The sequence below is a fragment of the Phoca vitulina genome, unplaced genomic scaffold, assembly GCF_004348235.1.
Source record: "Phoca vitulina isolate PV1807 unplaced genomic scaffold, GSC_HSeal_1.0 scaffold54, whole genome shotgun sequence".
In the NCBI taxonomy this organism is placed as follows: domain Eukaryota; kingdom Metazoa; phylum Chordata; class Mammalia; order Carnivora; family Phocidae; genus Phoca; species Phoca vitulina.
Window position 1 is genome coordinate 3,369,073 of NW_022589757.1, and position 12,122 is coordinate 3,381,194.

The following is a 12,122-nucleotide window of genomic DNA, read 5'->3' on the forward strand; positions in this document are numbered from 1 at the left end:
GAACTGATGCAGAGCTTTTATCGAGCATCTAAGGAACTTGTATAAGACACCGAGAATGAGCCGTGGTATTTAGGAAATGACCAAAATACGTGGCTTTTACTGTTTTAGGAACCCTGTAAAGTGTTTGTTTTTTTCAGCATACATTGTGTCCTGTGTGTTTCATACCATGTTAGGGGCCATCAGTATGCAAAGGTTAATAAGAGGTTCTCTCTGCCTTCCAGTAGCTTATCATTGGTGTCACATTTCCCAAAGCGTATGTCATTAGTAGGTGGGTAGTCCTCAAAAATAGATTTGTGTCACTAAGTTTTGGAAATGCCCCTGGACTAAAGAAAATAAAAGGTTTCTTTAGTATAGGGTACGTGTACAATGCGGAACTCCAAAAAGTGCTTATGCTTGGTAAGATTGCCCCAAATTCCTAGATGCAGTTTCTTTTTCTCATGCCTTCTGCAGTGGGATCTGAGGGGAAGGGACGGGGGGGGGGGGGGGGGGGGAGCTGGTGGCTGTGATTTGTGTAGGAAGAGGATGACTGATGAGTCATGGCACACTCTTTGGGAAACACCGGACTGAAGTCGTATTCACCCTGAGGCCCCTGCCTCTGAATGCTGCCTTACAGGGCTCGCATTTGCTGCAGGGGCCTGTTTATGCTTTTTAATTAGGTCGGATGAGGGGCTAGGGTCTTTTGATTGAATACGTTAAATTGGAAGTGGGGATTAGTAATTAACATGAAAAATGGCGCCTGTTTCCTTAAATTCAGCCTGTCTTGAAGCAGACTAACCATTTCTTCTAAAAAAATGACATCTCTCACCTTTTCTGTTTGATTATGCTGTTTTGCCCCCTTTTCTAGGCAGTCAGACATGAGACCACAGTCATTATTGACTCTTCCCTTTGTCTTACTCAACATGGCCCCACTGCCTCCAACCAAATACTGCCTGGCTTTTCCTTAGCATTCATCTGTTTCTTCCCCATCCCCACGGCCGTGGTGCTCACGAAGTAAGTAATCAGTAAATAATTTGTCAAAGGATGGAATCTGGACCACTGTAATGTCCTTCGGTAACGGATGGGTCTCAGGCCCTCCTTGCTCTTTCAGTCCTGAACCACTGTTGATGGTGCAGTCGGACTTACACTGGGTTTCTGCTCTGCGCCCCCAGTAGCTCACTGTTGGTCGGAAAGTGGCCCACATGTCATCACTGGGTGCTCTTGTCTGGCGCCTGCCTGCCGTTCTTTCCCCACTTCTGGCCCTCGTTCTTTCCCCACCCCCTGGCCCTCGTTCTTTCCCCACCCCCTGGCCCTCGTTCTTTCCCCACCCCCTGGCCCTCGTTCTTTCCCCACGCCCTGGCCCTCGTTCTTTCCCCACCCCCTGGCCCTCGTTCTTTCCCCACGCCCTGGCCCTCGTTCTTTCCCCTGATACTACTGCTCACCATTGGCTGTGAAGTTCTTACCTTTCCAGTTTTCACCTGGTGGCGTGTGCCACGTTTTCTTCTTGGAATGCCTTTTTTGGGGGGCCACATATATAATTACGTAAATCTTATCAGCAAAACAAGCTGATACTTCCACGATCTCTCCAGCTGTGAGTGCTGTTGTTTATCTGCACATACTTTTCTCTGTAAATCTAAGTTTGTCCTATTCTTGGTGCTGTGTGTATATACTGTGATAGATACTATTATACCCAGAGTATTTCCTCTAAAGGTTTAAGTTCACTTGAGGGATTATGGCGTTGAGTTTAACTGCTGAAACAGATAAACCTCAAATCTCTGTGGATTAATAGCATTCGAATTTTGTGTCTTGCTCGGCCAAATCCAAAACAAGTCCGCTGTTCCTGATTCTTGCTCCTTCTGTCTTGTGACTCCTCTGTCATCAGCAAATGGTTCCACATGTGCTCATCTGCACGAAGCCGGAGATGGAAAAAACACCGAAAGATCCCCCCTGGGGAGGTTTTTGGTGGGCCAAGCCTGGAAGTAGCACTCCTCCTTTCTCATAGTTCATTAGCTAGAACCCAGTCAGGCGGCCACACTTGACTGTGAGGGAGACTTCTGGGAAGCATGTGCCTGGGAAGAAGAGGTTTTTGTTAATACGAGGCAGTTTGTCAGCACGCCTGTCTTGTGAAGTCAGACAGACCAGGATTTTAAATTTTTTTTTTTTATTTGAGAGAGAACAAGAGAGAAAGCATGAGCAGGGAGAGGGAGAGGGAGAAGCAGACTGCCCGCTGAGCAGGGAGCCCGATGCGGGGGTCCTATTTAAAAATACCTTATTGCTAAACAAACAAACAAAAAAATGCTAACCATCACATGAGTTCTCAAGCAAGTCGTAATCACTGCTCACAGATCACCACAACAAATATAATAATGATAAAGTTTGAAATATTGCAAAAATTACCAAAATGTGACACAGACTCACAAAGTGAGCTAATATTATTGGAAAAATGGCACCAACACAAGTGCTCTATGCAAAGCTGCCACAAGCCTTCAATTTGTAAAAAAAACGCAGCACCTGTAAAGTGTAATAAAACAAGGTGTGCCTGTGTAGCATAATTTCTAAGTTCTGGTGTAGACAGAGCTCTTGATAGATCTCACCAAAATGCTACTAATGAAAGAACAGGACTGATGACACAGGTAACTCCTAAAACTAGCCCTGCTTGAAGTCATTTAACATTTATTTAATAAGCACCTATGCAGCAAGGGTCCAAGATAGATCGCTGAGGACGGCAAGAACGGGTCAAATGTATTGAGTAATTAATATATGCCAAGTACTTTATCTGCATTATTACTTAAATCTCGCAGATGAAAAGAGAAGTAACTTGTCCAAAATCACAGAACTGGTTAAGTGATGCAGCTAGAGTTAAAATCCTGGTTTGGGGGCACCTGGGTGGCTCAATCGGTTAAGCATCTGCCTTCAGCTCAAGTCATGATCTCCGGGGTCCTGGGATGGAGCCCCGTGTTGGGCTCCCTGCTCACTGGGGAGTTTGCCTCTCCCTCTCCTTCTGCTCCTCCCCCTGCTTGTGCTCTTTTTTTTCTTTCTCTCTCTCTCAAATAAATAAAATCTTAAAAAAAAAATAGCAGAAGTAGGAAGATAATGGAGCAGCAGTACCTTTAAAATTTGAAGACAAATGATATCCAAACTAGTCTAAGTAGTCTGACTTAAGATTGAGAGTAAAATAAAGATATTTTCAGAGAGACAGATCCTTCCCACAAACCCTCAGGAAGCTGCGGAATGTACTCCACCAGAAGGAGGGAGTGTGTCAAGGAAGAGGAGAACCCAGGTGAGTAGAGAGAGGAGTTCAGACCCAGGGTGGTGGCTGTGCAGCCAGCCCAGGTTGACCCGTCCAGACTGGAGCAAGTTGGAAGGCAGAGAGAAACTTCTTCAAGGAGATGAAATTGATAGAAACCTGATGTGAATGAATATATTCAAAAGGGATTTGTCAGACTGGAGAGTCTGAGGTTAATTAGGGATAACTACATAGTAGATAAATACATAGGGATAAGTATACAGAAAACTAAGTAAATGAGGAGCCAGGCAATTGTTAATTCCAAGTAAGACAAAATGTTATGCAGGAAAAGAAAGGTAATTAGTGTTTGCTACTTGGCTCAGTTCTGAATACCCTGTGTAGTCATAATGATAAAAGCCTCCATTATTGATCTAATAACCAAAGTATTGAGACCGTGGGGGTGGGAAGTGAGGAGGGTGGTAAGACTAGGAAACAGAGCTGAATCTTAAACATCATCATCAGGCAGTCACTGGAGAATCCCCTACCCTGGCCATTCACGAAACAGTGATACAAACATGCTGCATTACTTAGAGATGTGGAGGGAAATTCCAAAACAGCTAACTAGAGAAAACTTGTGGGGAAAGAAAATGTTGGTGAAGGGGGCCGGAGACTAGTTTTTCTTAACAAACCTTGTAGATCTAGTTGATTTTTAAAAAACTCTCCGGGTATGCAACACTTAATCTGAAACTCTAGATTTTGGAGAATCCATTAACTTCAGCGGATTTTTTCTAGGTCAGAGGTTTTTCAAGTGCTTCAGCTTCTCACTTAAATGTTACCTTAAGTTAAAGTTTCTGTGGTGTATGTTGGATTTGAAACATATAAATCCATCTTGTCATTGTCTTCATTATTTAGATTTTACTTATGGGTAAGGTGCTAGCTGGGATTCGTCCACATCGGCCACTCTAGGACCAATATTTCCCAGATTCTCTCTTCCTGCAGTGGTTCTGCTCAGTCTCCCACACCTAAATTAACTATTCCATCTGTGTTAGGCTCTTCTGTGTGTTACATTAAACTATGTTCTCACTCAGTTCTTACATAGACTCCCCCCTCAGCCACCACCCCTTTTGGGGCCTTCCCTGATTTCCTATTTCTTCGTAGTATTTCAGTAGCATGAATGCTTGTGTGGTGAGAAGCTCTGTGCTCCTCTCTGACCCTTTTCCCCAAAGCTCGGATGGATGGAAGGTGGAACAGGAGGTCTGGGGTGAGTAGCACCGGAAGAGGAATGTATCACCCTGCACCATTTCCGGTCCAGCAGCTTCTAATCATTTTGCCCTCTCCATCCCAGATGCTTTCTGCAACTTCAGGGTTCATGATTGACTGGTTTACTATTATTTGCTTCTTGCATACTTACCTCTTCAATTCAGAGTTCTTAATTGTTTCTAAAAACTAAGTTACTGGTTAAATTTTGCTAATACAAGTATAAAGGGGATTTATTAGCACTATTGTAGGTCTCCCTGAACCAATGGAAAGGCCAGCATTGGGCTCTCAAGATGGGGGCCACACAGCTGGGAGCAGTGCCTCTATTCCTGAAAAGCTGAGGAAGGACCCCCAGTAAATGAATATCCTGCTTTTGAAGGTTGCCATTCTTTATCACATTAATATAGCTCTTACACTCTGTAATGATAAACTTGTAAACTGAGAAATTACTCCAAGTACAGGTCATAGTGGGGGAAGTGATGGGGTGACTGGATTTGTAGTTCCTAGGATTTTGTTTATTTTTATTTTTTAAAGATTTTATTTGAGAGAGAGAGCGCACATGCAAAAGTTGGAGGGGCGGGGTGTGTAGAGGGAGAGGGAGAAGCAGACTCTCTGCTGAGCAAAGAGCCCAATGCGGGGCTTGATCCCAGGACTCTGGGATCATGACCTGTGGCGAAGGCAGACACTTAACTGACTGAGCCACCCGGGTGCCCCAGTTCCTGGGATTTTAAATCCAGAAATGGGAGAAAGAGGTAACAAAAATTTTCAGGATGTGAAAGCATACTTTTGGTCTATTTTGTACTGAATACCTCTTTCTGAGGAGGGTTAGAGGCTTGCCTTAGGTCAGTGCATTTCTTGGTGTATTCTGGTTAAAATGGAATTCAGATCCCTTGATCAGAACCCTCCCCTGGTTTCTTGTCTCATGTAGAAGAAAAAACTGAAACTGCTTTTTGATAGTCTTTAAGGCTCAGAATGACGTGGACAGAGGTGGGTTTACCACAGAGCTAACTAAAGTTTACAGCCTCTTGCTTGTGCAAGCTGTTTCCTAGGCTGGACCAAAATCGGTAGAGGCCACTATAGTTTTCCACTGTGACTTTCTTCCTGTCACACTCCCCATCCTTTCAGGCTATGCTGAAGTGGACACCAGCAGTTTGGGAACCCCAAGGAGAAGGGCGTGGGATACACTGATGTTATTTACAGTCACTTTCATGGATAGTTTAGTGGTTGCAAGCTGACCCAGTGTAAGAACGCCTCCCGGCTGGCATGTGCCCACAATGGTGCAGGGCCTGAGGCTGAGTGGGCGTATGAACTTGTCCTGTGGCACTCAGCCCACACTGGAAGAATTGTGGGCAATGGAGGAGAAGCCAAGATGGACCATTTGCAAATTTATTGACTATTCTTCTAATCTTATAGCTCCTATGTGAAAGAAACATAAAAGAGGTTTTCACCAATTCAATAATTTGACATATTTACGTGGCATCCCCAATAGTTGGGAAGCTGAAAGAAACCTTTCCAAACATTCAGTAATAAAAAAGTTTTGCCCTTTATTTCAGATGAAAGACTAAATTGTTGTCTCTAAAATTAATATAGAAGTGTGCCAGGGAGTTAATTATTAAAAATAATCATGTTATCAATTAGGATGTTTTGATGTGGTTGACAGCTCTTCAAGATTTATAATTTGCCTGAGTTTCCTTTCTCATTCCAAAGAAATAATTCAATTAGGACCTGATTTTGTTTTCATAATTGTGTATTCCTCTTCTTGAGTGAGCCCTTCCCCCAACTGCATAAGCTTCCAGCTCCATCAGCCTGGGTTTACTCCTGGGTTTCCTCCCGTCTGCCTCTGTCCACCTCCTGTCCTGTCCTCGCGTCCTCACCCACTACAGTCCAGGCAGACTCATTGAGTTGTTCCTCAGGTAGATTAGCGGTGTGCCCGCCGCACACCGGCCGCCCCTGCCCGTCACACTCTTGCCTTGGCTTTTCAAAGAGCTTTTTGTTTTCTTCTTGGGACAGGTGTCTTCTCAGAGAGTCTTTGACTACCTGGTCTGCAGTATCCTTTTCTTCTTCCTCATCTCTGGCACATCACCTGCTTGATTTTCATAGCGTTTGCCAACATCGGCCCTTCTGTTGTTTTTATGGGCCGCCTTTACCTTCCTGGACAGAAGCTCAGCGAGTGTATGAGAGCTGTGTTCACTCCTGTGTTGCCAGAGCCTCGGACAGTGCCTGGACCTTACCGTCAGGCACTCAGTGGGTATTTGTTGAAAGAAGAGTTACGAAGAAGCTTGCGCTTGTTCATTTTACTGTGTATTCACTGGTTCCGTTTCTTATGTTGTTAATTGTTTTTTGCGTGTTATTGGACAGATACGATTTGTGCATCCCTCCCTCACATTGCCGCCTCTCCTCCTACCCTGCATAACCCAGAGGTACGCTGAGTCAGTGCTTAGCATTCTCACCCATTTGTATTTTAAGTTTTTTCTTACGTGTAAATGCCTATATAAACAATATAAATGTTTAACAATAGAACTTGTATGTTTTCAAGCTTTATACAAATGATACCATATTGCACATTATCCTCACCTTTTTTTAAACATTATGTTTTTAAGAGGTATTTATATTGATACACCGAGCTCTAATTTTTTCATTTGCATTGCTGTGTGGTTTTGCATGAATAAATCACACTTTACCGAACTGTTCCGTTGAAGGGCTTTTAAGTGGTTGCTAATTTTTTTCCCTATCACAAACCATGGTGTGATAAGTGTTTCTGTAATGTATATGTGAAATTATTTTCTAGGATATATTATTGCAAGTAGAAATCACCAAGTCATTGGGGATGCTCATCCTTCACCTTTACTAGATTGTGTATTTTGTTTCCTAAAGTGGTTGTCACCAGGTGACTCCACCAGCGGTTCCGGAGAGGTGTCCTCTCCTTGCCATTGCTTTGTTTTGTCAAACATAACGTTTGTCATTCCGGCGTGTGACAATGGTATTGCGTGTTTAAAATTTGCCTTTCTCCAGTTACCGGCGGGGTTTTGAATTTTTTCATGTGTTTATTGCTGTTTAATTTCTTTTGTGAATTGCTTTTTCTGCCCTTTGTCCCCACTCAAAGTTTTTTGTACTGGATGATTTGTCCTTTTCCTGTTGGTTAGTAGGAATTCTTCAGGTATCGATAGTAATAATTTATCCAAATCACAAATACCTTCTTTCAGTTTGTGGCTTGTCCTCTTAGTTGCATTTGTACTAATTTTTTTCTTTTTTAATTTTATTTTATTATGTTATGTTAATCACCATACATTACATCATTAGTTTTTGATGTAGTGTTCCATGATTCATTGTTTGCGTAAAACACCCAGTGCTCTGTTCAATACGTGCCCTCTGTAATACCCGTCACCAGGCTAACCCATCCTCCCAGCCCCCTCCCCTCTAGAACCCTCAGTTTGTTTCTCAGAGTCCATAGTCTCTCATGGTTCGTCTCCCCCTCCGATTCCCCCCCTTAATTTTTCCCCTCCTGCTATTTTCTGCCTTTGTACTAATTTTTGTTGTTGTGCCAAACTTTTTCATTTTGATGCAGGTACATGTATCAATCTTTGCTTTATAGTTTTGGCTTTTGGTATCATCGTGAAGAACCTCTTTGCCTATGTTGAGGTAATAACGGAAGTCTGTTTATTAATGATCTATTACTGCTGGCAGATTACTACCCAAACCTACTTAGTTTAAAACAAACAATAAACATTTATTACCTACCCTCTGTCCCTGGGAGCAGTGTGGCGGGTGGTTCTCGCCTCTGTCGTCGGTTTGCAGGTGAGATGTCACTTAGGCTGCTGTCATTGGAAGGTTTGACTAGAGCTGGAGGACCTGCTTTTAAAGATAGTCCACTCCCACGGCTGGTCGTGGGTGCAGGCTATTGTAGGAGGCCTCACTTCTTAGGTCCTTTACCAGAGCCACATGAGTGACCTCATAAGGTGGAGGCTGGCTTCCCCTGAGTGAGTGAGGGAGGCAGCAGAGTGAGGTAGAAACTTGGTGTCTTAGGATCACATATGTTTGAAATCACAGCCCTGCTCTGGGGAGGAGATGGCATGGGGACTGCCATAGCAGGGTGTGTGGATCACTGCAGGCTGACCTGGAGGCTAGCTACCAGAGTGCCTTCCATTTTCTTAATAAAATAAATAAAAGTTCTTTCACATTTAGGTCTCCTCTACTCCACTTTGAGGATTTTATATTGTGTTGCATGTGGTGTTGGAAGGGGATCTAGCCTCAGTGTTCTTCTACAGGTATAATTTGTCCTAATCCCATTTATTGAATAATCCGTCATCATTGTTCTGTTTATATGTGGGTTTGTTTCTGGACTCTCTGTACTTCTCCTTTAGCTTCTTTTTCTCTTCCTCTGCCAATACCACTTTACAACAAGTACTGATCTCTAAACCAAATCCCAAACTCCCTTTGTTCTTTGTGGTTGGCTTAGCTCTTCTTGTCTCCCAAGGGCCATTAAGAGAGAACTTGTTAGATAAATCTATTTGAGTTTTAGGATCAGTTTTCTAGGTTCCTGTAAAGTCCTGATTGGATTTTTCTCATTTTAAGATACAACTTTTTTTTTTTTCATTAAAAAAGCACTAGTGCTTCATAAAGATTTGTGAAATACAGATAAAAGAAACATAAGAAAAGAAAAACACCCATAACCCCATCACCCAAACATCACCATTATTGTGATTAGGAATACTCATTAGAAAGTCTTAAAGATTTGATTTTGCAAAAATTAAATTTGCTCTATAACAAAGGGCATGATGTGTTGGGAAAAAATGAGGATTAACATTTTTCTTTTCTTTCTTTGTTTTCTTTTTTTTTTTTTTTAAAGTAGGCCCAATGTGGGGCTCAGACTCATGACCCTGAGATCAAGACTGAGCTGAGATCAAGAGTTGGATGCTTAACTGACTGCGCCACCCAGGCGCCCCTAACATTCTTACTATACAGTGTGCTTCCATAAATTATTAAGAAAAAGATAAATGACCCGATAGAAAAATGGGCAAAGAACATGAACAGGCATTTGACAGAGGATGTACAAAGAAGTGCATATACCCATTCCTCAAATGGTAGCATTTTTCTACATTTTGTTTTCTCTTTTCTTTCTCTCGCCTCCTTTTCTCTCTGTCCCCTTCTTTGTTCCTCTTTATATATGATACTTTAAATACATTTATGGAGATTTTTAAAAAATATGTTTAGATGGTTAAATATATTTAGGTTCAAATATATAGATTTCTTTCTGAACCATTTGAAAGTGAATTTGAGATATAATGCACCTTGTGCCCTTATACACTTCAGTCTGTGTTTCCTAAAACGAGGACTTTATGTCACATAATGTGTAGTTATCAAAATCAAGAAATTAATATCCGTGCAATACTATAATTTTGATATTGCCAATAATAACTTTTATTCCTCCCCCTCAAAAAACACCTTAGGTCATCTTGCAAGTCTCAGTATGTGACATCATGATGTTTCATCATACAACAGAAGTATCAGTTGTTCTGTCTCTTCAGTTTACTTTAATCAGGAGGCGCATGATGTTGATTTGTCCCAATCCTGGTGATGGTAACTTTGGTCACCGGTTGCAGTGGTATTTTGTAAGTAATAAGAATCTTGTGGTGTGATGCTTTATGACTGTGTAATGTCTGGTTACTCCTCAGACTTTGACCCACCAGTTTTAACATCTATTTATGGTTCTTGTTTGAATCAGTTATTAAGGATTCATGGTGGTTTTTCTAATTCTCTTGTTCCTTTCTCGTTTTAATTGACTTTTTACTAGAAAGAAGAAATTTCATTTTCCCTCGTGAATTCTGTTTTATTCAATGGCTAATAATTTTTACTATCACTATTAACTTTTTAAAAATTTATTTTTCTTTAAAATAGTTACTTTTATTTATTTATTTTAAAAGATTTTATTTGTTTATTTGTCAGAGAGAGAGAGAGAACGCAAGCAGGGGGAGTGGCAGGCAGAGGGAGAAGCAGACTCCCCGCTGAGCAGGGAGCCTGACGCGGGACTCTCGCCCAGGACCCTGGGATCATGACCTGAGCCAAAGGCAGACACTTAACTGACTGAGCCACCTAGACATCCTTAAAATATTTATTTACTTATTTATTTATTTTTATTATTATGTTATGTTAATAACCATACATTACATCCTTAGTCTTTGATGTAGTGTTCCATGATTCATTGTTTGCGTATAACACCCAGTGCTCCATGCAGAACGTGCCCTCCTCAATACCCATCACCAGGCTAACCCATCCCCCCACCCCCCTCCCCTCTAGAACCCTCAGTTTGTTTTTCAGAGTCCATCATCTATCATGGTTCGTCTCCCCCTCTGATTTCCCACCCCCTTCATTTTTCCCCTACTGCTATCTTCTTCTTTTTTTTTTTTTTTTTTAACATATAATGTATTATTTGTTTCAGAGGTACAGGTCTGTGATTCAACAGTCTTACACAATTCACAGTGCTCACCATAGCACATACCCTCCCCAATGTTTATCACCCAGGCACCCCATTCCTCCCACCCCCCACCACTCCAGCAACCCTCAGGTTGTTTCCTGAGATTAAGAATTCCTAAAATATTTATTTTTAAAATTCAGTTATAATTACTATATTAGTGTCAGGTGTACAATATACTGATTCAGCAATTCTGTACATTACTCAGTGCTCATTGTGGTAAGTGTACCTATTTCACCCATCTTCCCGCCTCCTCTCTGGCAACCACCAGTTTGTTCTTTATATTTAAGAATCTGTTTTTTTGTCTCATTTTTTTCTTTATTTCTTGAATTCTAGGTATGAGTGAAATCATATGGTATTTGTTTTTTCTCTGACTTGTTTCACTTAGCATGATATTCTCTAGATCCATCTATGTTGTTGCAAATGGCAAGATTTCATTCTTTTTTTGTGGCTGAATAATATTCTGTTTTATATACATATCGCATCTTCTTGATCTCTTCATGTATCAGTGGACACTTGGGTTGCTTCCATATCTTGGCTACGGTAAATAATAGTGCAATAAACATAAGGGTGCATATATCTTCTCGAATTAGTATTTTTGTGTTCTTTGGATAAGTACCCAGTAGTGGAATTACTGGATTGATATACTAGTTCTATTTTTTATTTTCTAAGGAACTTCCATACTGTTTTCCACAGTGGCTGCACCAATTTATATTGCCACCAGCTGTCACTAGGGTTCCTTTTTCTCCACATCCTCATTAATCCTTGTTGTATTTTGTGTTTTTGATTTTAGCCATTCTGACAGGTGTGAGGTGGTATTCTCATTATTAATTAATTAATTTTTTTGTTAGAAGTGGAGAAGGGGCAGAGGGAGAGGGAGAGAATCCCAAGCAGGCTCCATGCCCAGTGTGGAGCCCGATGTGGGGCTTGATCTCACAACTCTGAGATCATGACCTGAGCTGACATCAAGAGTCAGATGCTTAACCAACTGAGCCACCCAGGTACCCCTCATTATTAATTTTTAAATGCTCAAATTACCCTAGGTTTGTCCCATGGAAGCCCCTTTAAGTAAGCTCCTGTACTCTTTTGACATGTTCCCATCGATTTGTGAAGACTTTCTGACATTCTGACACAGTAAGATACTCCAGGCTTATCCTGTCCTTTCCCTTTTCCAGCTTTAGAATCAGCCATTTC

At 41.6% G+C, this 12,122-nt stretch overlaps 1 protein-coding gene across 4 annotated transcripts in view; it reads left to right on the forward strand.

The window, feature by feature from the left end:
• Positions 1–12,122, forward strand: part of AKT3 (AKT serine/threonine kinase 3) — a 303,411-nt gene that overhangs the window by 36,457 nt on the left and 254,832 nt on the right. Inside the window, exon 1 of one of the 4 annotated variants that reach the window (XM_032389379.1) lies at positions 9,703–10,068. The exons of the other annotated variants lie outside the window; for them this stretch is intronic. Within the exon in view, the coding sequence (XP_032245270.1) occupies positions 10,034–10,068 (35 nt within the window). The 5' untranslated portion in view covers positions 9,703–10,033. Of the gene's footprint in view, positions 1–9,702; positions 10,069–12,122 lie in introns of those variants that run through there. 4 annotated transcript variants of the gene reach the window in all.